The sequence below is a fragment of the Magallana gigas genome, chromosome 6 (genome assembly GCF_963853765.1).
Source record: "Magallana gigas chromosome 6, xbMagGiga1.1, whole genome shotgun sequence".
NCBI classification, from domain to species: Eukaryota; Metazoa; Mollusca; class Bivalvia; order Ostreida; family Ostreidae; genus Magallana; species Magallana gigas.
Window position 1 is genome coordinate 16,942,163 of NC_088858.1, and position 26,419 is coordinate 16,968,581.

Sequence of the window (26,419 nt, forward strand, 5' to 3'; positions counted from 1 at the left end):
TATGTTTATGATTTTCATAAAGCCCTCTACCTAAATTGTGAAGTTATGACCCTTGGGTTTTTAATGGGCGGCATAATCATGCAGAATGCATCAAAAGTTTCTGCATGGTGGTGTTGGTAACAATACCAGAAAAAATCTGCTGCAAAAAGGATTGGTTTGGACCTCATTAAGTACCAGTAATTGCAAGTCAAAGTCAGAGACTTAAATGTAATCAGGTTCATGTATTTATTTTTGCAATGGACATGACATAAGTGGTTGAATGTTGTACCAGTATTCTCATAATGAAAAATGCATTAAAATGGAAACAAATTTATAATCATTCATTCATCAAGGTCTCGCTCTTCCATATAAGATGATTCTGCCCCTGGAACTGACCTGAAGACATCCTTGAGCATGTGTTTAGGGATCTCCGACCCCCTTATCTGTAGTGTGTAGCACGCTGCCTCTACCTTTTGCAAACTCTGCCTCAGTGTGTAGACCTTACGGTTCATTTCTCTGGACACCTGACCCAGGGATTCGAACCCTCCCAACATCCGACGCAGGTAAGCACACACATCGTTTGGACAGTCAAAATTCCCTGAACCAACACTATTGATTGCAAATCTCATCAGTTCACCTGTAAGGTCGGCTAGACCCAGCATGTACTCTGAGGGAGGAACATGCACAATGATCGTCTTCTCTTGGGGAGGTTCAGTGTCATCAGATTGCACTGTAAAGGTTAAATCTGACTGAACTTGTTCCAAGCTGACAAGGGTCTTGCTTTTGAGGTAGTGGTAAAATGATACAGCTTCTATGTATTCCTGAAGACCTGTATAATAACTTTTTTTTTTCAATATAAATGTACATTATACATTGTAATAATCTGCATATAGTACATGTATTACCATGAAAAACCTCAAAACACATACAGTAAAACTCAACTTCAGCAAATTATGGCTTACAGAATTCATTTATCACTATGCACTGAACTCTATGTACATTTTACAAGAAAGTGGTAGGTCTTTGAGTTAGAGAAGGAGGCAGCCCAGATAGGAATAAAAGTTACATTGTACATGTATCTACTTACCTGCTGAGTAGGCTCGTAGAAACTGATGTGGGTCCTCCCCATGAAGCTCCTTTGCCATTGGTAAAAATTTCTGTTGCTGAATGCCTGTTATTTTCTGCCATGCTTGGTCAAGCACTTCATCACTTTTATTGGACCTATGTGTGTATATCAAAAATGTATTTATACATTTAATGATCTTACATCATTGATGAAAAAAGCAATCCATAAAAAGTCAAATTAAAGGAAAATTGTTTACATTCATCAAATCAACATTTTTAGTTTGGGAGAACAAACTTCTTTCAAACACTGATTGAGTTGTACTAGCTAGTATTAAATTTTGTTCAATTCAAATCTGACCAGAAAGTAATAAATAATGACACTACCAGTAAATAAAAATGTTTTTTTCTGTTCAGGGAAAAAACCAACGATTTCATATGTTGGGAATAAGGAATGAAAATTTATGCTTCATTCTTTTGATAACAATTGTTATTAAGGTTGGAAAACAAAGTTGTTGTTATCACTCTAAAGATGTGTTATTTTAAATGAGGGCCCTTAATTGGTTAATAAAGAAATTGAAATTGAATTGAAATTATAGATATAAATAGGAAAGTAGCAGTTAAATTATATTCAATAAGGACTGAAATATTTGATGAAATCATGATGGAAAAAGAATGTACCCAGAAAATTAGAAATAAATAGCAAACCTTTGTGTAAAATTACCTCACCCAGAACTCCTTTGCATAAGGAAAATAGCTCTTTTGCTTTCAATGGTGACATCCCGACTTAATTTCACTAATCGTTCATGTTTATCATGGCGACAGTCAAGTTCCTTTTGATATTCCTGGAAACACTGACTTATGTGACTCTTTTGTTGGTCTACATCTGAAAGAAAAAGAAAATCGTAGCTGTATATCAAACATTTATTAATAGTGATAACAATAACATTTATTTGTTGTCAGTATATCCAATTTTTATAGATTTAAAGAACTTACAGTAGCCGTATATAATGAATAGTTTGAAGGGAAGAACAGGTACATGTATACATAATATTTTTTAAATTTGACACATATTAGTCAAGTATGCTTGGTTTATGGGGGATTGCAAATTTATGAAGAGGTTATAGAACTCAGTCTCTTTCGCTCCAATATCCTCTACCCATTTAAATGTTGCAATTAACTGATGTCAGACTGTCCTTAATAATCTCAGTGAGATTTGTTGAGACTGAAAAATTTTGATAGACATCTCCAAAGAGAAGTCTGTCAAAATATTTCAGTCTCGACAAATCTCGCTGAGATGAGGGGCTAATTGTATTTGGCGTGTCGACGCAACAGATTTTGTTTGAAAAGATTTTACTTGGAATTAAAGTGATGAGATTGAAGTGCGGGTGTGCCGACGCGCTGAATACAATTATTGCAAGATTGGGTCCTTGGGGAACGTCACGAACTTTTGGTCTTCTTACTGTAATGTGACTATAGTGGCTATCACTATGCCATAAAATACTCAAGTGGGTTGTCACATAGGAAGAAGACAAAAAGTGTGTATTAAATAGCAAATAGGTGGTCGTAGTACGAAGAAAAAAAGGTCCGTGACAAGCACCTGTACCTGTGGACAGTCAGAGTGAAAGTCACATGCTGGCATTCCTTACATGTATGTAAATTCACACGCAAAATCTACTATGTTCTAGTCGTAAAAATAGAAATACTCCTGTGGCTTATCCATGACTCTGTTTCAGTATATAAATGAAGCAAGGTTGACATTGAGGTTGTGTATCATTCATTTATTGGCATTCAAAAGACATACCTTCTGCAAGCATTTTCCTTTTTTGCGCTGTCTCGAATCCCGAACCCGAACGATATAATTAGGACCCCCCCCCCCCCCCCCACCCCCACCCGATGTATGGGGCGCCGTTTTGATATTTTTTAGGTATTTTCTGATATCATGATTTTTTGATGTCAAGAATTCAAATTTCTGATATCCAAAAATGATTTTTCACTACCAGAAATTCGAATTCTTGATTTAAAACACTGCCTAAACTGAACATTTGAAAAGAACTGCAACGTCAGGAAAATTCTTTCCCACTCGTTGTCAGCGGGCGATATAAAACTATCGAATTCAAAACAAGTTTTATTACTGTTGTACGTAAAAAGAGTGCCTGTGTCTATCATTAATTGTGTCCGGGCGAATTCAAGACCAAGCCAAACCATTTGCAAACGTAGACAGGCGATAGAACAACGGGGCAAAAATAACCCTGCATCAGCTGTGTATACAGTACCCCTTTGATAAATGAGCGAAAAAATTGTTATATACTGCATGAGATAAATCTTAAAGTAATATTATCCAATCACTATCATTCCTGGCAAATTTCGCACATGAAACATATAAATTATTGAGAATGTTAATTTTAAACATTTTAAACCTGGGCGAGCGCAAGTTCAAAATACATGTATATAGTCGGTAGACATGCAAAAAAGCCGCATTTGAAACGCAACGTTAAAGGCTCTGTTGGAGAATGGCTCTGTGCACGAAGAATAAGACGCGTTACAAAAATAAAAAGAACCTTAGATAAAATGCCTTTTTTGTACAATTAAGTGCAGTGGGTGCTGATTAATTGGAACAGTCTGTGTTTTATTTTGGCGTTATTCGATGTTGGAAGACATCATCTATCACTGCCTATGTTTCAAGACTGGGCTCTCAGTTGGAATTATCGACGAGTCTAACAATTGTAGGTATGGATACATTTCCAAATGAAAATAACGCAAAAATAAAATATTGAGTAAGAGAATAATATCAAGTCACCGAAATGAAAAGCGTTTCCTTAACAACTAAGGGGGGGGGGGGCAAAAGGCCGCGTAAAGGCGGCCCTGATGGGGGCCCCAGGGAGCAAAGCCCCAGAGTCCCACAGGTTTTGGAGTTTTAAATCACTTTTTCGAGCTATTCCAGCTATACTTATATAAATAGATCGATGAATAACAACAAAAAGTGATTTTCTGTAGTTCTACTAATTTTTTAAAAATGTCAATCACAATGTGGGGGTAAAAGGGGGGGGGGGCATGGCTCTAAATACGTCAGTGCCTTGTCTACATACAATGCCCAATTATTCATCTGCACTTAAAATAAAAAAATAAGGGACAATCATTCGAAGGAGCATTTAAATAAATTTCTGTAAGTTGTATATTTTACGGACTACTTCTTTAAGCGCAGTTACACAAGTAGTTGTTTGGCTGTAGTATATATAGAACCGATATAGAACAGGTATAGACAGGCCATCGAAGAGCAATCAACCCTTTCGAACACGATTTTTTTTGTTTTTGTTTATAGGTACATGTTCGTACGATGAAGTTTACTTGATATGTATTTATATTTAAAACTTACATTGTATTTTGTAGATTTATTTAGAAATATACAATTATTGGGCCTAATTCCAGTTCATCGCTATTAAAGTCGCGTGCCGATTGTATATTGCGGCGAATAACTGGTCGATAGCTAACTCACTCTAACACCTGTGTTGTTGTTACTTATAAAATACTTAGAATAGAAATACTTTATGTTCGGATGAGTGAAACGAAGGAGAACATAATTGACATTCTGTTTTCTAAGCTAAAATTCTTCCCAAAATAACAAAAATATTAAGATTTATTTACCACTGTCCCCCTGGAAACATGAATAAACAATGGCTCATGGATTTTATGTTATTTGAATGACAAAACAGCCTTAAAAATATGACATTTTTTAAGTATTATGATTCCAATAAATATGAACAAAAGTTGCTAAATTCCGAGACAAACATTATTTACCTGGTACTCTTCGAATATTTTCTTTAAAATTTCAAGACCCCCGATGCTCTTGGATTTTTGGTTTTAGCTTTTAGATTTACAGGCTTTTGTTGATGAGATATTGTCTCAAAATGTTACAATTTTACATACTGTATGTGTAAGTGAAATGTTGAATTTTAAAAGAATGTGTAATTATATATGAAACACTGATACCCCAGCGGAAACCAACTGCATATGACTAAAGATAATAGGCGTTTTGAAACAGATCTATTATTCAAACCGTAACATACTTACCTAAATCAGTGACAAATTTTTGATCAAGTTTATCACAATGTATTGTGACTTTGTCAAAATTTTAATCACCCGACCGCTGACTTTAAATTACATGTAAGTATAGACTGACAGAATACAATTACGGACAGACACTCAAAACTTGATGTGTTTTCAGATTTTAGTATGAATATTTAAACTTGAAATGAGTTAAAAGGTGTTTATCTCATTTTAATAAGTTTATTGTTGATCATTCTTTAAGCCAATAACATGAAAGACTCGTAATCGTCTTTGCCTTCATTGTGTAACTGTTGTGCTTTTAAAAACGATTTTAAATTGCTTTGTACGGACATACTTTTTATATTTAGATTTCTTACGTAGTAAACTCAAAACCGGATGCATAAAAAGTATGAATTAATGTAAAGTATGGAATGACGGTATTTTCCGGAATCGTACTCATTGCATGGTTTACGACGAGAACTGAATACTAAATATGCAGATTATAACTCAGTGGAGTCTCAATACGATCTGTTTACGTGCAAACAATAGGAAACTCAAATCATAAGACCTATGCTTTGCAAAATTTTGTGTATTCATTTGCGTTTTTGCGTAAAGGGCGCTACGCCACTGACTGAAAACTGCCATACAGACAAAGCTCACGAAGACAAAGTATTAAACACAGCGTTATAATTTATTTGAACAATTTTACATCATAATACAATGAGATCAATCGATAGACTGTTGAATTTTTCAGTCATAGAATACCTTGGACGGCAATAGAATCAGCAAGCATATGCAAACAACATCTTCCATAAAAACACACACACAATGTACATCTGTATTGCAGAACACATTAAATGAGATCTTTGACATTCTGCAAGTATGCAGTTCATGTATGTATGTGAAGTGCTTCCTTTCATGCACATTTATTACACTTATGTCTTGCCTTCACATAGATAGTGTAACAATGCTGTCATATCAAGAAGTGTTGGAATCAATGCTAATCTTCCCTCCAAGGTCAAAATATTACACTCTTCGCTGTATTTAACTTTGGCACAACAGTCTTTTTCAGGAATAACACCTTGTGATAAATTCTCGAGATATTCCTCATCAGCCTCCAAAGATGCCAGTGTAATCTATCAAAAATCAAACGAAATTTAAAATAAAATGAACAAGATATGTTTGTGAAACACTTATGTCCTCCTCCTTTGCACAAACTTTATAGGGTGCACAAGCCTTATTTTAGGCAGTATACATTATGGGTAGATGACATGGATATGAAATTGACCTTTTGAACTTAAAATCAATAGGGGTGTTGTATAGCAGTTTTTCCCCCATAGTAGCTTTTCCCCCCGGAAAACCTACTATATAGTAGCCTTTCCCCCGGGGGGAAAAGCTACTATATAGTAGCTTTTCCCCCATAGTAGGGTTTCTCCCTCACTTTTTTGGTTCAGATTTTATAAAAAATATTTATGGAAATCCAGTAAGGATTAAAATCAATGTTTCTACACTCCCAGGTTGCATACATGTATATCTGCATTCATCTGTACAGGTTAAGTTTCGTGTTGCCGATTTATTATTTTTATAGACAATGGTGAAAGTTGAACATGTGTGTAATGAAATTACACATAGAACTTAATTTAGGTAATTTAATGAAATTTTTTTTACAAGTTATACACTTATATGCATAATTCTGTGTTCTGAAATTGTATTAAACGAGAATGTTTTAAGAATTTCTTGATGAATTTATCAGACTGTTTGTCTGTTTATGAAAATTTCATCCAGGCTAAACCTCTGTTTTAGAGAAATTTTATTTCCGATGTTCCAGAGCCCGATTTTTAAAATCCTATTATAATAATTATAGTGCATATTCTTTAGGGTCCAATGTCTCATAAACTAGATATGACTATATCACCATATTTTTATAGTGGCAGTGGTTTACCACTTGAAGATGACTCTGAAAATTTCAGCTCTCAGGGTAGGGGCCCTTGATGTTTCAGGTCCCGATGATTAAAACCCCGTTATAATGATTGAATAGTGTTCTATAAGTGGGGACCCGAATCTCAAATTCTAGAGATGACCAATTAACCATATTGTCACAGTGATAGTGGTATACCACTAGTAGATGACACCGAAAATTTAAGCCCCCATGCAGGGTAGGAGCCTTTGTTGTTTTCTAGCCCGTTGTTTGAAATCCAATTACATGTATAAAGAATATGTATTTTTTAGGGCCCCATATCTCAAAAACTATAGATGACCACATGAACCTATTGTTACAGTCATTTAAAAGTAAAAACATCATTTAAAAATACACAATCACTCATATATTTCTTTATCAAAATCTTATTTTTTTAATTTACGAACAATTTTTTTAAAAAGGTACGCGGGTAAAATTCATTATTCTTCAAAACATTTAATCAATTCATAAGATGACTAATGATATAATAAATAATTAGATAAATAAAAGGAGAAACCGAAAATCAAAAATAAATAACCAACCTAAGCGCATATACGACTTTTTTACTTGTTAGTTGATTAGAAGAACAAGCTTATATTTAACAAGAGGCCCATGGGCCACATCGCTCACCTGAGGAACAATAGGTATGATAAAATCAGCTTAATGGAGTCATAATACAAACTATCTGGACAATGTACAATAATACATGTAGATCCTGTATAAATAAAATCCATTTTCCCCTGGATATTCTTATGTTTATAATCATTAGTCCCCTTTCTGACAGGATGATTTTATAGTCATGTCATATGTTGAGTATTGCAGTTCTCAAAAAGATCCTTAACAATAGTTTATACATCGGATATAAACGTACATCAAACTCTGAACCTTCTCGTGAGGCCAAAGAATTGTCCTGGGGCCAAAGTCTTAATAATTATAAAGAATCATCTGGCTGATTAGTTTCTGAGAAGATTTTTAAAGATTTACCCTATATATTCCTTTGTTAAACTTTGACCCCCCATTGTGGCCCCACCCTACCCCTGAGGATCATGATTGAATCTACACAACCTGAGGATGCTTTCACACAAGTTTCAGCTTTCCTGGCTGATTAGTTTTTGAGAAGAAGATTTTTAAATATTTACTCTGTTTATTCCTATGTAAAATATCGACCTCCCATTGTGGCCCAAACCTATCCCCAGGGGTCATGATTTTCACAAATTTGAATCTACACTACTTGAGGATGCTTCCACACAAGTGCCAGCTTTCCTGGCTAATTAGTTTCTGAGAAGAAGATTTTTAAAGATTTACTCTATATAATCATATGTTAAACTTCGATCCCCCATTGTGGCCCCAACCTACCCCCAGGGGTTATTATTTTCACAACTTTGAATCTACACTACCTGAGGATGCTTCCACACAAGTTTCAGCTTTGCCGGCTGATTAGTTTCTGAGAAGCAGATTTTTAAAGATTTACTCTATATATTCATATGTTAAACTTCGATCCCCCATTGTGGCCCCACCCTACCCCCGGGGGTAATGATTTTCACAACTTTGAATTTACACTACCTGAGGATGCATCCACACAAGTGTCAGCTTTTCTGGCTGATTTGTTTCTGAGAAGCAGATTTTTAAAGATATACTGTATATATTCCTATGTAAAACTTCGATCCCCCATTGTGGCCCCACCCTATCCCAGGGGGTCATGATTTTCATAACTATGAATCTACACTACCTGAGGATGCATCCACACAAGTGTCAGCTTTCCTGGCTGATTAGTTTCTGAGAAGAAGATTTTTAAAGATATACTGTATATATTCCTATGTAAAACTTCCAACCCCCCCCCCCCCCCATTGTGGCCCCACCCTCAGGTGAGCTAAAAAGATTAAGTTTACAATACAATAAGTTGTTAAAGTTGGTTTCTGGGAGAACAGACTTTGAACATTTTCTTAATAAATATTGACAATTTTTTTACTTTTTTAATCTTTAGTTTTTAAGATCTGTGTACAAACATAGAATTGTGAGCAAATCTTTGTATCTTGCTTATAATTCGAAGCTTAACACTCAAATATGGTTAGTAAATAGAAATTGTAAACAATTAAACACAAGAAACATGCACTATAACAAATAAAGAACACAATTTATTTTTTCGAAATGAATCATATATATATACATGTATATACCTACATATTTCCGTCAGCGATATCAAAAGAAAATGCCGAATTACCGATAGAAGGAATACACACGTTTCGAGTTCATCCGGAACGTCCGTTTTTATTTGCTTTTTATCGCATCGATCACGTGATTTACAGAAAATGTTCAGCAGGCGTACTTCCGGTAAAAGTTGTTTACAATAGTTACTAAATGTCGTCTGAAACAAAATCCTATTTTTGTGTTGCGGAGGGATGTAATTCTGATGAGAGAAAAAGAGGAAGATATGGTTACATGAAAGATGTAAGATTTTACCCCTTTCCAACCCAGAAAAAAGCGCCTGCACTAAGAAAACGCTGGCTGGACCTCTTGAGAAGAGAAAATTACGAGCCAAAGAGAAACCACAGAGTATGCTCTCTTCATTTTAAGGAAGGCAGACCAACAGAAAATCATCCATACCCAGAGCTCTTTGCATATAATAATTTTAAGGAAAGTCTGAAGGTTTGTTTTGGTTTTGATTGCTAAAACATCCAAACGTTGGTATCATGATTCATCGATCAATTTCATGGATGTATATCGAGTGTCTTGTGTTAATATCAAGATATATAGTCTAAAAACCTCAAATTAGATGGAAAATGCTAATTATTTATGATATATTGTAGGATTAAACACAAAATTGAGAACTGTTTGAGCTTTGAACATTTTAATAAGTTGTTGAGTATTTACAATTTAGAGACACACATGCTAGTCTTTATTGCTTATAATTTGTTATATTTAGATGCGTTCAACAACTTCAATATCTAAGAGAGAACAGTGTATGGTAAAAGACACTCAGTTTGATATCTCAGTTCCTCCCCGAGTGGATTCCCCGGCTGCCAGTGAAAGTGTACTTGTATGTAAGATTATTTGCTGATATAAATTAAGTAGCAAAACTTGTGCTCAAATATTTTTCATTGTAGATCAATGAAAATACTAGTATTTCTGATTATTTAAAATGTACTTTTGAAAGCATGATTTCATTTATTTTTCATTTAAGTATTATTATTTTTCAGCAATCACAGATTAATAATGATAATTCATTGTTTGTTGCTGGAGTCAGTGGAGAATTGAATGGAAGTTGGCCAGTTAATCAAGAAATTGAAGTGACTGATCATGAGTGTCCAACAGTTGGATCTCTTTCTGTCACAGGTGAAAATTTTGATTTGAAAAAATAACATTTTTTTTTAGATTCTGGCTTTTTAAATAGAGGTAAGCTTATTACACAAAAACTTACATTGAAAATATACTGCAGGTACTCATGTAGAAATGGACCACTGTTACATCAGTGGCAGCTTTTGCAGTAATGACATGTCAACCAGAGATATAGGAATCCAAACAACACTCACTACTGCAGATATCAAGGTTCTGGAGGAGAAATCAACCAAACTTGAGGATCCCGAGAAACTCATGAGAGAACTTTTTGTCAACAAAGTTGTGAAAGATGACAAAAATGTACAAATGTATACTGGACTACCATCGAAGACAATCCTAAATGGTGTATATGGTATGGACTGGTGCACAATAAATTCAGTGATATTAAAATGTTAATACTTATTTTTTTTTTTTTACAACATGAAAAAAAAGTTGATCATAGTTTATTATTTAATATATCACAAAACTTAATCATAATCTAATGTTCTATAATAAGGTAACATTTTCTTATAAATAATTTTCCTCTCTATTAAGATATCTTGGAAAAGGCTTCACCAACATTGAAGTATTGGTCAGGACAAGGGAGTGCTGCAAAGAAAAAATATCAGAAAGACAGTCTAAATGCAAAGTCAGGCCCAAAAAGGAAGCTCAGCAGATTTCAGGAGTTTGTTTTAACTCTAGTCAGATTGCGACTAGCTTTGACTACATTTGTCATGGCAGATTTATTTGGCGTATCCACCTCCAGAGTTTCTCAAGTCTTCACCACCTGGATCAATTTCATGTTTACAATCTTTAAACCTTTATTAAAATGGCCTTCCAGAAATGTATTGAAAAAATTCATGCCTTCATCTTTCAGAGCTAAGTTTCCAAATGTAAATTGTATTATTGACTGTACTGAATTTTTCATTAAGAAACCAAGAAATCCAACTGCTCAGTCTCAGACATTTAGCTCTTATAAACATCATAATACTTATAAAGCATTGGTTGGTGTGTCACCTTCTGGTGCATTTTCATTTATATCAAATTTGTGGGGAGGCAATGTTTCTGATAGGTACATCACTAAGGAAAGTGGATTCCTGGACAACATACAACCTGGAGATGAGATAATGGCAGACAGAGGGTTTTTGATTAGGGATCTTTTGCTTCATCGCAGAGCTAAACTTATAATACCCCCATTCACAAGGAAGTGTTCCTGGGGTAAAGGTAAATATCTGTCTGCCTCTGAAATTCTAAGAACAAGGAACATTGCAAAATTCCGCATCCATGTAGAGAGGGCTATAGGAAGATTAAAAACATTTCATATGCTGTCCAATACCATGCCAACAAATTTAAAACCCCTTGCTGATCAAATGCTTGTCATATGTGCATTTCTTTGTAATCTTCAAAAGCCTTTGGTCAAAAAGTAAGGAACTGATGTCCCATGGTGGAATGTTTTACTTTACTTATAGATGACACCTGTGTTCAGAAATATTTTTTATTGTGTTCACTTCTTATATAAAATACATGTAATAGGACTTCAATGTAACAAGTAACATAAATTTCTTGAATGATAATCAAATAAAATCTAAGAAAATTGTACATGTCTCATTCTTACAAGAGTTGAAAACTTACCGGTATGTGCAAGACATTAAAAACACATTCCTGCTGAGATATAATTATTTTTACAATTTTCTTAGTGCTCTAAAGAGGTATTTCTCAAAAAACATCTGAGATTTTTCAACAATTCTCTGAAAGACGAGTTCATCAAAATATATACGATCAACAATAAAGCCCTTTTTAGTGTAAAATACAAAATCACACCACTGTTTTTGGCACACACCTAGCTGGCCTTGAATTTGTACATACCATGGAGAATCAAATTTCAGTCTTATATTTTCATTTTCATCTAAGACAACATGATAATGGTCATCAATACAAGCATCTTTGGGCATTTTATTTTGATACAAGAAGGAACATTTTATCTCAAGTAATCCTTCACCACAACACTTGCACTTAATGACACCATCTGGGGAAGCCCCTAAAAATGGATAATCTGAGTCTACATATAAACCACATAACTTAATCTCTGCGTGTTTGTGCTGCTTTTTATAATTATCAAAATATAGCTGTCTAGCAACTGGTTCATGTAGCTTGCCAAATGCCATAGAAGGTACAGATGCTTTAGAAGTTTTCCTCATAATCATTTTTGAAATATAGTTCTCTTCATTTTCAGTAAATCTAAAATGTAAAACTGATGAAAAATGTGATGCAGTAATTCTACCGATTCTTTGTTCATACCATTCTTGATTTTCATCCTGCCCTTTAGTTTGATCTTCAATTTCAGTAATTATTTTCTTATCAAAAATATTCTTCAATTTTTCAGTTACAGAAAAAATGTCATAAGGGGGTAGCATATTCTTGCAGGCATCTGACATTGATGGAAGTACAACATTATCATCATCATCATCATCATCACTTACAAAAGACTCATCATACAGTGTCTGTAACAGAAGCGCCCCTGTACCTCTACATAATTCATAGAAGTCCCTCTCATGGTTGGCCATGGGACCTTGAATGGGAACGATCGGGTTGTATGAGTCAGTAGTTGCGGATGTTGGTTGGGGATGCGTCTGGTCCACCCTCATATCAATGTCCGAGATCTTCTGGGGATTGGATTTCTTTCTAGGTTTATCCCAGATACACTGCATGTCGGTGTCTACTTCTGTTCCTCGGTCTCTGTGTCTCTCACAAAAACTTGATAAGGAGAATATAAAAGCAACACAGTGCTTGCAAGTTCCATTGTCCCTGAAAAAAAATATATAAGAATTAAATTATTTTTCATTTGTAAATTATTACTAAATACATGCAATATGAACCTGAATTATTCAATAATAAGAATGTGACTACAAATTCCTCTCTATACTGTATCAGTTTTGTGAGATGCTTTCGTGGAAACAGAGAATACCATGAATGAAATGCAGGGTTGTCCCTTTACAATTGAAATGGCAGGGAACATTTAAAAAAGAAGAAGGGTGTCTGGGGCTCCTCACCTAGCAGGAGGGTGAATGGGAATACCAGAATAATTGGGGTATTATGTCAGTATAGGGAAGGAAATTCCATGGGTCTTAGAGACAACCCTGTAACATAAGGTTACCTCAATCTGGAATATACTTACGCCACACAAGTGCATCCGCCTGACAAAATTTCCCCAGTTGTCTTGTTTGCCAAGATCCAGACATCATAAGGCTGGGCATTTTGTCTGGTCTCAGGCATGCAGGTTGCCCTCAAGTATATATATTCCTGATGGAGATGATAGGCAGCCTTGACATCATCAATATGGCAAGCCATGTGTAAACGATACCCATTATCCTGCTTATAAAGTCTTAGTCGTTCGTGAGTCCACCCACACCATCTCATTAAGTATACCAGCACATCACACGATTCAAAGTCTGGTACACTGGCCAGATCCTTACTCCTGCAAAAGTAGTATACACTATATAGATAGTATTTAAATATCCAATGCTTTGAAAAGCTCAGTTCACTTTGTGAAAACTCAAGTGGGTTTAAGTGTGTGTTAACCCAATATTGTTTAGTTTGATGTATAAATACTAAAAAGCTTTGTCAACATGGTCAATAGAAACAATTTTATAGAAAGTGTGAAAATGAAAGTCTTACCACTCGGTCACGGCATTTACAGGATCTAAAATAATTTTGTCGTTCCCCACTGCCACCGTCCTGCGCCTTGCATCAAACACAGAGTACTCTTCTTCGTCATTTGCAGATGTCAAAACATAAAGCCATCATTGCACAGAATGAATATGTGTTTAACCCAGTTATAATACACCACAAAACATCCATGAAAAATATGAATTTGAATTATTTATAAAATGTATGATAGGTACTATCATTTTCGTCGCTCTGACAACGAATGTCAAAATTAGCTTTTAATCAGGCTTCAGTGAACGAACGATTACCTCAAGACGAAGTTCCTCTGCAAGCTCACACAAGCGCACAAGGTCTATTTTCTTGCCTATACGGCAACTTATACCCCTGTCTTGCAGATACTTCTTTAGATCTGGTACTTGAAACCCGTAAAAATGAATTCGTTCTGTCATAGTTATGAGACGCCGTAAAACCGGAAGTTTACTTGCTGAACATTCTTGACCTGGCGTGATTAAACAACGAATAAAAACACCCCTGCGAATGTTATTGTCATTCAAATTTTAGATCACGTGGTTTTATTTGACCCTTTCAGTTCCGCAGTAAAAATATGCCTCGTGTTTATAGTCTATTTTAAAGAATCTAGGTACTTGTAGTCAAATATAAATTCTAGAGGTTTATTTATTTTAAACTTTATCTTCATTAATTGGTGGATAAAATGTGTTCTAGAAATAAATGTAACAATACCAAAAAAAAGGGTTTTTTCTGCTGTTGCGACAATTAACATGCGTAATAGAGATCCCCCCTAAGAATTACATTTCGATCCGCGCCTGACCTAGTAATAACATCAATAGTGAAACAGACTGTACTATTTTATGCAGAATGTTCATTGAAAATGGCTCGATATACTAAGTTTTTATGCAAAACATTCACCCATTATTTAAAAAAAAACATGGTATTGCACACCACAAGCACCAAACATGGCTATGATTTTATTAAGCAGCCCAATGTTTATATTATCAACCACTCTTCACGTGGTTTTAACTAACGATAACTCTGTTCTGAATATCATCGTTTAATTTAAAAAACCGCTAGATGGTGAAATAAGACATACATCTTAAAAGATGTTGATGTTTTAGCATAAATCCAAGTAGGATATGATAAGAAAATCGACGAGTACTTACGTATTTTGAGAATATTATCCGAACACTTATACTTCCGCTCGAAAATTCACAGGAACTGAACAAATCTCGGTGAAGTCTTGTGAACTTTCATTCGAGCACCTCTAGATTTATTACATACTTAACAACGATAAAGAAAACATTCCGAACACATTCGCAGGGGTGAAAAACGTTGTTCCGGATGAACTCGAAACGCGGCTATTGTATTTCAGTACCCCTACATCAGATTTTGCTTAATTTGCGCAGGTAAACAGTTAACTGTTTGATTTACCGAAGTATCTGTTTGAATTGATACGTAAAAATCACGAAATACCTGTAGACGATAGTTTCCAGGTTTAAAAGCGTAAATAATGAAAACGAAACGAAAATCCGAACAAGCTAACACCAACACACTTGTTTGATCCTTGTTGGAACAATTAGAAAATTAATCAATAAACAATAAAAACAGAGGGAAATGCACTTTAGTACGTTGTTAATGCATCAGATTTAATCATTTTCGCAGGTAAACATTTACCGAAGTCTATGTTCCAAATACAAGGCGATTGTTTCCCAAGTTAAAAAGCAAAATGAAACGAAAAAATGAAAACAAACTAAAACCAACATCACAAGTGAAAATGACAACGCGTTGAAATATTTAACCTCAATTTACTTCACAATAATCGGCACCAAGGTTATTTCCATGTTTCATAGATTATATTCGCACGTGAACTGTTGCACAACAAACTGCCAGCTTCAAACAAAGAACCTCGTTTTCGAGATGCGGTAGACTGGCGATGCCTGTCATAAGACCAGTCTATCGCAATGAATTGCCAGTCTACGATATATGGAATAACGAGCCATTCTTTATAAGTATTTTCGCAATTATCTCAAATTTGGAACAGAAATCGCCTATAAGTTTTGCAATTTATATTTTCCTTTCCCTAAGGATGATTTATGCTAAATTACGTTAAGATTAACTCGGTAGTTCTTGAGAAGAAGATTTTTAAAAATGCACCCCCCTTTTTCTACAGTTTCAAGGTTTTCTCCGCTTTGAATACAGATCGGACTTTTATTTCTGCAATTTATATTCGCCCTCCCATAAGGATGCTTTGTGCCAAATTTGGTTGAAATTGGATAAGCGGTTTTAGAGAAGAAGTTCAAAATGTAAAAAGTTTACAGACGGACAGACGGACAGACGGACGGACGGACGGACGGACGGACGGACGACGGACAAAATGTGATCAGAATAGCTCACTTGAGCTTTCAGCTCAGGTGAGCTAAAAAAGTCAACTCATTACAATATATGTGTTGGTTGTTTTTTGTTATGTTTTTTTAATTTCCCTTGTTTAAATGTTCGAAGAAATAATATGGTACACAAGTAAATCTTTATTGCAAAAATATGAAACAAATAGTATAATTTTTTTTTAGGTAATTGAATCGTACATCTTGATTTATATAGCATCGTTTTCGAAATTGTATATTTATAAATCACGTTGCAAACTTAAAAGTGAAAAAAATTAGCAAATAGTGAGTGACAATATAAACATAAAGTTAGTTCATGCTCCATTTCACATTTTCCAAAGTACCAGGAAAGATACCGACATTGTTCTGGTTGTGAAGACATTTCATTGTTTTTTGAAATGTTTACATCATAATATCTCGTGTTTCGTAGAAATGTGCTTAAAAATATGAATATGCGTAACTTTAAAACGAAATGGTAAACACTAACTTTACACATGCTTTTAATACATAATTAAAATACCCCTTAAGCATGATTTAGAACCCCATCAATCAAAGTAAAACTAAAACATTTCAGTTTCTCATCATATCATTACATCCTGTCTCCCGTTTGATATTTAGAAGAAGAAATATATAATTGTTTTTAAGATCGTCAATTCTAACGGTATTAATTTAAAATTGATATCCTTTTGGACGAAGGGAGTAATACATTTCCACTTTTTATTCCATTCCTCTACAAAATTAAGTTAAGATTGGTCAGTTAGTTCCCTGGGAGAAGCTTATACATTGATGGTAATACATTGGAAAATTAAATTTCCAAACCGGCGTATTTTCACTCAAATGTGTTCTCACGTGTTCATAACGCCGAAGTCAAAACTGTAGATAAGCATCGATTAGATGAAAAAAGATTCGAGGTATTATGAAATCCGTGTAAACGGTGTTCCAAAAAGGGGTGAGAACAGGTAAAATAAACGATGATGACACATGCATGTTATGAAGGCGCATGCCTTAGTTCATATTTGGGGTTGAAAAACCATGTATTTTATTCTATGTATTAATAAATGCCATAATTATCCTTTTTTATGAGAAATTAATATCATATCAATTATTGCAAATTATTGCCACGAATGATCCGCCATATACATGGCCGGAATGTAAAAAAGGGGGAAAATCCACTATATAGTAGGTTTTCCGTGGGGGTAATCTGGCTATAAAAAGGGGGAAAGCCCACTATATAGTCAGCTTTCCCGGGGGGAAAAACTGCTATATAGCCATTTTTCCGGGGGGAAGAACTGCTATATAGCCATTTTTCCGGGGGGAAAGATGGCTAGGGGGAAAAGGCACTATATAACAGGGGTCAACTACCAGTGCTATCTGAAATTCATCAACCTATTTAAAAGTATGACAAGTCTAAGCTAGAACCTTTCAGAAGGTTACACAAATCTTCTACATCACAACTTTGGCAAAAACATGTTTTTATGATATATCAGTAATAAATTTGTTTAACTCATATAGAATACTGTAAATTCCTAATTAAACGTGAGGAATCAATATTCGCGTAAAATCGCAAGAGGCCCGTCTCGCAAATTTTAATATCTCGCTTTTAATTTTCAGACATATGTAAACACCATGAAACTATGATAATATTTTGGCATTCGCAATTTTATGTTCTCGCGATTTGATGGAAAACCGTTGAATTGTGGATAAAGAACTCTTGTAAAATAAGGAATCTACAGTAATGAATGGAAAGCAAATAATAGAAATTTTTCAAAGTCACAGGGGCATAACTCTGTCAAAAATAGCTCGATTGTACCCAAAACATAACTTGACCTAGATAATCTTATGATAAATCTGTATACCAAATTTCATTTCAGTATGTGCAACCCCTACAAAGAAAATAAATGGAAACCGCAAATAATTGGAATGTTTTAAGTCCAAGGGGCATAACTCTGTCAAAAATTGCTTGATCGTACCCATAACTATATATAGGCAAACTTGACCAAGAAATTCTTATGATAAATCTCTATACCAAATTTCATTTCAGTGTATGCAACCTCTGCGATTTGAACGGAACCTGTTGGTGGACCAACAACCGACAGACAGCAGCAAAGCAATATGCCCTCACTCCTTTGAAGGGAGTTTAATAAATGGCTGATGTAACAGACTACCGGTAATATCTCTAAACCCCAGCCAAAGCAGTCTTTGTTTGAAGTAAGAACTTCCAATATTTCTCCAAAATTAGATATGGATTGGACACAAATTATGCACGTTTCCTTCCAGTGACCTTGAACTTGTCAAGATGACTTTGGGTCAAAATCATGACACAACCTCTGGTCATAAGCAATCTTTGTAAGAACTATGTTCTTCATGATAAAAATATGAACCTGACGTGACTGCACAGCTTGACAGACAGACGGACAGACATATGGATTAAATGGACAAGGTGTTTCCTATACACCCCAAAAATATCTGAAATTTGAACATTTAATTATGCATATTATAAAACAGCACACCTCCTCAATATTTACCTTTGTGCCCTGGACCAAGAATCCATAAATCCCACGAGTTCCAAAGACTGAGGAAGGCAAAAGGGCCAACATTTCTCCTATGTGTTTTGCCTTAAGTTCTGAAGGAATGTGGCTCATGTTCTGGTCCAATTTTAACCTTTTCCCTATATTTCTTTGCTCTCCATATCCCTCATCTGTTTCATATTTTCTGCATTCCTTATTTATCTGTATAACAAGTGAAAAGCTGTCAATGTGACAGCAAACCGGGTTTTCTTTTATGTAATCTGTATCCATAATCCATGTCAGTCCAGTGAAATGGAGTACCCTACATGTATATGCAACATTTTGCCAAAAAATGACTAAGTTCAAAAGCTGGTATTTTTTTCATAAATTATCGGAAATCAAAATCCTAGCAATATGCACACCTCTGATATATGTACAATTGATCTGCTATAGAAAAACTTCCTATCTTGAGAACTGTAGGAGGACTTATCCGTACAATGAGGGTACCCTATATGCAATATTTTGCCAATGTTCAAAAGCTGGTATTTTTTTCATAAATTATCGGAAATCAAAATCCTAGCAATATGCACACCTCTGATATATGTACAATTGATCTGCAAAAGAACAATTTCCTATCTTGAGAACTGTAGGAGGAGTTATCCGTACAATGAGGGTTCCCTATATGCAATATTTTGCCAAAAAATGACTAAGTTCAAAAGCTGGTATTTTTTCGATAAATTATCGGAAATCAAAATCCTAGCAGTATGCACACCTCTGATATATGTACAATTGATCTGCAAAAGAACAACTTCCTATCTTGAAAACTGTAGTAGGAGTTATTCGTACAATGAGGGTACCCTTTTGGCAGCCGCCCGCCCGCCCGCCATTTTCACCATTTTAATAACCGGATTTTTCCGTTGGAAAATCCGGTTAAAAATCAATATCAAAAGAAAACTTATAAAGTTTTACTCCTCTATAGCATGATTATCCAGCTGATTGAGTTGTAAAAAGATAACAGAAAAGTGGAGATTTGTGTAACGTTCATGTTTTAGAAAAAGTAGATTAGAGTGTTGAAGCCAAGAGCCCCTTTCATGAAAAAACGTTCACCCAATAAACACTGAGTCCAAGTTATTAAGAGGGCTGAATGGTTGTTGCGAATTTTTGACTACACTAACCTCCTTTAAAAGGAGAGCTCTGTATATAAAGATATAGGAAAACCAAATTTCAAAGCTAAAATATTAGGGATTTCTCTTCACTATATAATTGTTTATTGCTGAATGAATCAATGTGACATTGTAAAGTAGATCTGATGGGTACTGATGGGTAATTCGTTGACCATCCAGCCTCCTTACTGATTACATTTTTGAAATAAAATACTACATGTACTATACTGGTTGAAAAAAAATATATATACATGTCCTAAGATACATGCAAGTAGATCAACTGTGCCATCTGACCATGTGGTGTAACATAATGTCCTTGTCATCTGAATAATCTTAAAGCAATATGAGCTGCAAATTTCATGTTGAAATTTATTTTTAGGAAAATGTTATTTTCTATTGAAATGACAAAAAAATATTACGGTTTTAAATATTTGTCAGGCCTAAAAAAAAAAAGTTGTGTGTTCAGGGTAACCCGACCTAACCTACAAAAATGCCCCGATCCTACCATTTTTAGATGTCTGTTTTTATCTGATTGTGAATTTTATATTATTTCTATCAAAAAGTCCGTTTTTAAATATGACACAAACAATATTCTTAGGATTCATGCAGAGAAAATATGATAAAATTAAAAAAATCCCTACCTACCTAATTTTTTCATCAGTTTTACCCTAAACACACAAATTTTTTTAATAGGCCTCAGCCATATTTTGTGCAAAAAAGTCGTTAATTATCCTTAATTGAAGCAAAAATGAATTATTGTCGTCCTGTACAAAAATTGATCTGTCATGTATTCTTTAAAAGAGAAATCTTTCTTATGACAAAAATTAATGATTTGTTTAAATCTTGTTTATCAAAGAAGTTTAAGTTACGGTACATGCAAACTTAATATTCCAGCAGGTTTTTGCAGCAAAATAAAATTCTAAAACATATAGCTCATATTGCTTTAAGTTTTACCTTTATCACTGCAATAGCATTTTCTTTTCCAACATTTCTGCAGGAGGACGAGTATATTAGGGCATCTGGAGTGGAGGATACTATCTGTGCTCCAAGATGTAGTAAATATGGCGACAAATTTGGGTATCCACTACAAAAATGCATGATGATACCTCTGTTATTCCTAGACACTGTTAAACTGGACTTGATAGAATTATATAAAGGACCAAATGTCACCTTAAACAATTTTTTATAACATATGCTATGCTAATCGTGCCTAGAGCCATCTATCTGGACTTTCAGTAGAATGTAACTATTTCTTGCATCATAACAAGTTCAAAATGATGCTGTTTTCAAGTGAAATAATTGCACAGATTGCATAGTCTTAGCTCAAAATGATAGACAAATCTTGTTGATTTGAAAGAGCAATGGCTGAGTGGCCAACGATGAAATAGACAGGCCTGTCACATTGCTGTTTGACACAACTACATAAAGTCCAAGCTTTTGTAAAAATGACTTCAAACCCCAGTTTATGGAGATACATGTACTGAAGTACAGCAGGGATTAAAGGGACTTGCTTTTTGACAAATGATATTTGGATTAAAAAAAACTTGCTAAGGGCTGTATATTGACCTTAACCTTTGACTAAAAACTGGCTTAAAGATCGGCTAGTCTAAGGATTTTTCCTAAATTTTGTCTGAAAATGAGCAGTCCAGCCTATGCCCCCCATCGACATATGCCCCGAAAAATACAAGTACATGCAAAAATGCAAAAAGAGATCAAAGTTAATATTATAAATATGCATTACCATAATAAATGACTAAATGGAAATCATACTTACGTTATTTGGGTCTTAAACATTTTCACAAATAAAATAAACAATTCTTGAAACATTCCTTCAGTAATTTCCTCTGGCATACTTCTTTTACGTTTTTGGACTATCCAAGATAGCTGTTGTACAAACTGCTTCATCCATACTCTCAAGCTATGTAAAACAAAGTAAAGTTCTATATATCAATAGTACAAAGCATAGGAATTAATTATCAACAATTACTGAATACAGGGTTATTTTCACCCCATTTTTTTTTGGCCCTTCTTGACTTTCAAGATAATTATATTATATATTATAATTATATACTATAATACGATACCTCTGACAAAAGTCAATCACTGCACACTCATGTTTTGAATCAAAGCTCCCCAGGGTTTTCAAGAACTTCTGTGTCCACTTCCTGGAATTTAACTCATTTTCCATCTCAATTACTTTATGCAGAGGTATTTCATCAATTTCTGAACAATCCACCTTCACAATGTCTGTGAATGCTAGAGTCAAACACTTCTTCAGCAAGAGTTGATGTTCTACATTTCGAGCTGTATATCCAATAAATCCGCTGATTTTTGTAGCATGTTGTTTAATCAAAAATTTAACAAATCCACTGTTAAACAAATCATGTGGTTCATAGACACCTTGATCAACTTTAATTTTAAGTAGTGATAGAACTTGTTCATTCCAGTCACTTGTCCTCAAGGAAATCTCTTCAAGAGCAATTGGACTGTCCCTATCACATTGGTCAAAGACTCTGTGAATAGTCAAATGGTCCAAGACTTTCCCCTTCGTTTTAAACTTTTCAATCACCTTGTCACAACTGGTACTTGTGGTATCTGTTAACTCCTCAGTTACTGTGGAAGAGTGTTTTTTTTTCTCTTTTGAAGAAGCTGAACTTAAATTATCTTCGCTCTCTCTATCATTGCCTTCAGGATTCTGGTTATCCAAGTTATAGCTGTTGGTTGCCGCATTGGCTGGATCATCAACAGAGGACATGGTAATCAATTCAGCTCTTGGAATTCCAAATACAGCTCCCTTTAATCTGCAAATTTAAATGAAATTTTCTTAAAGCTTTACATGTATATTGTGGCGTCATATGTTTCCAATAATCATAATTATGTTTTCAATAGTCAAATGTTTCTAATAGTTGATTTTCATCGCATGAGTTTACCCAAAATGACTTCATTTTTGTAATAACTTTCCGACACTGGACAAACGTTTCCTCCTTTCGTCTTTATACATACAAATGTATACTGGTATATGCAAGTTGAGCTGTTTGCAAAGGTTTAAATAACACAATTACTCAAGAGACTAATAAAATCCATGTTAACTATTACTTTAATAAAAGTCATTAAAATTGCCTAAAATCCTAATTATAACATCACAATATCTGTTACTTGCATACTTATATTCTGGTGAAATATACCCTTGATGATGTTTTTTCATGCTAAAATTATATTGTGACTTTGTGAAGTTTTATTAGGTAAGCATTCAAGTCGAAGAGCGCTTTTTTGAAAATAATAAAAAACCTAACTAATAAACATACAAAATAATGATATATGTATTGCATTATGTTTAAGTGATTAATGTTGTTTTGGGTTAAATAAAATAACTGAACTATTTCAATTCATCTATAAAAGCAATCAAATTTTTTAAATATATATTCCAAAGGTTATTTTTCTTTTATTTTAACTAATATTGAAGAAATATGTTGATGAATCATACTATTAACCCCTTCACAGTAACTGCAGTACTGCTCTTTTGCAGGGCAAAATGACATAATTTGGTGAAATATGACGTAACGTCAATTGTTTCAATTACGTCATTTAATTATCTACCTACTAAAATTTCGGTAAAGTATATCAATTTGCCCAGTGCAAGAGAGCAGTAACCGCAATTACCGTGAAGGGGTCTATTGGAAACGACATGATGCTCATTTCATAGGTCAAATGCGGTATCAAGTTTATTCATTATACTTAGAAACTGCATGTGACAACAACTTTCTTTGATTACGGACGACGAATCCAATTCACTTCTACAATAGTGTTCTTCATGAAAATTTTAGAAATTATTTATGGGAAAAAGTTAAAAAATACATGCACACAAAAAAAAACATTTTTATGAATTGATAAAAATAGCTGTCAATTGTTGAATGACATAAATAGTGAAGTAGTTTGTACTGGAAGAATCTGCTCTGACTGAAGAAAGTTCAAGTTGGTGTCAACTTAATTTTTAATTAGTTCAAGGTACGTTAGCTCGGTATCTAGAGTCTGTTAATGGGAATTTTTCCAAGTAACAAGTTAAGCAGAGATGTGTTGACCGTCTTTGAGAAAGTTGTGGCTTTGGATCCTAGGAATAAATAGCCCAGTTGCTTTTTTTCTTACATTTACCAGGTACCAATATGCAAACGTAATACCAGTTTTCATTCATTCTCCACTTGACAGTTATGTTTACTTACAGTCATACTTACTGATGTGCATATACATCAAAGAACAAAAATAAACCCAACAAAAGGCAAAAGTGGGACTGCGTGCATTCAGCTCAGTTCAACCTGTGAGTTTGTCATCATCACCGACTGTCAATTTCGGTCAGGTTTCTACTGAACTCGTATCCCAATCATCTCGTACCCAGGACAATTCACGACCAACATGCGACAGTATTGATTGCCAAAATCAAAACTCATTGCGAGTTGACTCTTAAAATCTTTGTCATGGTTATCCAAGCAATAACAGTTTCATTTTTTCTCTCTATTAATTGATAATATATTATTTCACGTACTTAGCCAAGTTAATTCAAAGTTCTATTTATTTCTTTAATTAAAATTATTTATAGAGAATTTATCATAACCTTATAATGATTTACCTACTAGTACGTCGGAACCGTGGCCCCCCACCCTTTCAATTTGCTTCCGCCACTGAACATGTTTGATATACAGGTAGAATTCTTGATGGTCACTCGATTTAACACTGTTTAATGCATTATCCACCTGCCTCATACCCATACCTGTGTACTGTGCGTTCTTGAAGCGCAGAATGATTTCCTGAACTAAAGTCAAATTCAGTTTACTTTTACCTGAGGGACAGAAATAAATATGTCTCTGCTTTTACAGTCATATAACTTTGAAAGGGGGTAAGGGTAGGGAGGGTTAAAAAACAAAAACGTTATTCGCAACTGATCAGCTGATACTGCATATTTGTAGTATGCTTCATATTCAACATGTACATAAAAATGATATCAATATCATTTAGTACATGTATTTTAAGGGAACAAGGAAAATCTTCATATTATGCTGTTGATCGTTATCAAATGGTAAAACGTTCACCGAGTAGCTCGTGCTTGACACAGACTATGTGGCTATTTCATGTAAAGATGGTGCTTGATTATACGATGTATTATGCTGTAGTTTTGTGATAGTGATGAATTTTGTACATATTAATATTTTATGCATTTTTTTATTTCAGCTATACAAATTTACGTTTATCATTACAATAATAAAATTATTCATATTAAAAAGTTGTGTTATACGTGTTATCCTTTAAAGTTAAAATTAGTAAATGGTCAGTTCTATATTTAATTCTGGTTGTTGATTGGCTGGGAGAATTTTCCCGCGGTGCGTGGCAGGTAGTTTTCGGGGGGGGGGGGGGGGGGGGGCTAGTTTTTGTCGAGCTCAGGAGAGGTGGACATTATATGTCAGAGATAATGATATACAACTCAATACGACTTCTGACATGACTTCATGCTGTAAATTCTTTTACTTTTTAATTCACAGTTAAATTCCAATTAAATAGCGTAATATTTTTGATTGTCTATAGCTTTACATAAACCCTATTCAGTGAGAATGCAAAGTGTGCATGAAAGCAGATAATGAAATTATTATTTGTTGTTATTTATCAAAAATAGGGTTCTATACGCACATATCAGGATCCTGACTTGATTAACAGCAGTTGTCATTTAAACAATAAAATGCTTTCTTTGGTGATTCATTCGGGATATGAAGGTAGCGACATTGCAGAAAAAATACATAACCCGCGTTAGCGGGTTATGTAAATTTTTTTTGCATTGATCGCTACCTTCATAACCCGAATGAATCATCGAAGAAAGCATTTTATTGTTTATATTAACATCTTTCTTCTAGCTAATTGATAATGAAAAGTTGGTAAAATTCACTAAATTACTGTCAATGTACGTAAGTACGTTAGTTAAAAGAAACGTCTCCTGTGAGACTTTGAGTCTGACATCATCATGATTATTTCGTGCAGTCCGTGATTTTTTCTAGATCGCTGTAGGTTTGGACCAATCGATAAACAGGGCGTGTCTCTATATCTGTCCTGTCAGTTTCTTATCAGTTTCAGCAGCTGTAGATTTCGACCAATCGATAAACGGGGCGTGTAGATTTCAGTCTGGCTGTTTCTATAGAGCTATGAATTAACTAGGTTTCCGTAAGAAATAGAGGGAATAATACTTGGTGGATGTAAATATTAATTATTACATGTATTTGAAGTGGACCCTGATCCACAATCAGGTATTACAATATTTTGTTACCTAAAAATATCTATAAATTGTTGTTA

General features: G+C 34.4%; 4 protein-coding genes across 9 annotated transcripts; 1 reads left to right on the forward strand and 3 right to left on the reverse strand.

The window, feature by feature from the left end:
- Nucleotides 1–206: 206 nt before the first annotated feature.
- Nucleotides 207–2,918, reverse strand: LOC136269431 (translin-associated protein X-like). Of its 2 annotated transcripts, none has more exons than XM_011434555.4 (4): nucleotides 2,846–2,918; nucleotides 1,771–1,927; nucleotides 1,067–1,200; nucleotides 207–808 (listed from the first exon to the last, which is right to left on the reverse strand). In XM_011434555.4, the coding sequence occupies exons 1-4, from the start codon at nucleotides 2,856–2,858 to the stop codon at nucleotides 321–323; spliced, it is 792 nt and encodes a 263-aa protein (XP_011432857.3). In that variant the 5' UTR covers nucleotides 2,859–2,918; the 3' UTR covers nucleotides 207–320. The 2 variants fall into 2 exon arrangements, with proteins under 2 accessions (XP_011432857.3, XP_011432858.3); XM_011434556.4 differs by lacking the exon at nucleotides 2,846–2,918 and adding an exon at nucleotides 2,648–2,740.
- Nucleotides 2,919–5,765: 2,847 nt separating this feature from the next.
- LOC105332151 (uncharacterized) lies at nucleotides 5,766–24,732 on the reverse strand. 4 transcript variants are annotated; one of them, XM_066088485.1, is made up of 6 exons: nucleotides 24,403–24,732; nucleotides 22,177–22,893; nucleotides 21,867–22,010; nucleotides 21,047–21,176; nucleotides 18,948–19,151; nucleotides 5,766–6,224 (listed from the first exon to the last, which is right to left on the reverse strand). In XM_066088485.1, the coding sequence occupies exons 2-6, from the start codon at nucleotides 22,845–22,847 to the stop codon at nucleotides 6,024–6,026; spliced, it is 1,350 nt and encodes a 449-aa protein (XP_065944557.1). In that variant the 5' UTR covers nucleotides 22,848–22,893; nucleotides 24,403–24,732; the 3' UTR covers nucleotides 5,766–6,023. The 4 variants fall into 4 exon arrangements, with proteins under 4 accessions (XP_065944557.1, XP_019924413.3, XP_019924412.3 ...); XM_020068854.3 differs by having other exon boundaries at nucleotides 24,310–24,732; XM_020068853.3 differs by having other exon boundaries at nucleotides 24,322–24,730.
- Nucleotides 9,325–11,803, forward strand: LOC136276271 (uncharacterized). 2 transcript variants are annotated; one of them, XM_066087833.1, is made up of 5 exons: nucleotides 9,325–9,691; nucleotides 9,969–10,082; nucleotides 10,243–10,378; nucleotides 10,482–10,733; nucleotides 10,916–11,803. In XM_066087833.1, the coding sequence occupies exons 1-5, from the start codon at nucleotides 9,404–9,406 to the stop codon at nucleotides 11,785–11,787; spliced, it is 1,662 nt and encodes a 553-aa protein (XP_065943905.1). In that variant the 5' UTR covers nucleotides 9,325–9,403; the 3' UTR covers nucleotides 11,788–11,803. The 2 variants fall into 2 exon arrangements, with proteins under 2 accessions (XP_065943905.1, XP_065943906.1); XM_066087834.1 differs by having other exon boundaries at nucleotides 10,252–10,378.
- On the reverse strand, nucleotides 11,990–14,170 carry LOC136276272 (uncharacterized). The gene is made up of 3 exons (XM_066087835.1): nucleotides 14,036–14,170; nucleotides 13,536–13,835; nucleotides 11,990–13,165 (listed from the first exon to the last, which is right to left on the reverse strand). The coding sequence occupies exons 2-3, from the start codon at nucleotides 13,775–13,777 to the stop codon at nucleotides 12,043–12,045; spliced, it is 1,365 nt and encodes a 454-aa protein (XP_065943907.1). The 5' UTR covers nucleotides 13,778–13,835; nucleotides 14,036–14,170; the 3' UTR covers nucleotides 11,990–12,042.
- Nucleotides 24,733–26,419: the final 1,687 nt, after the last annotated feature.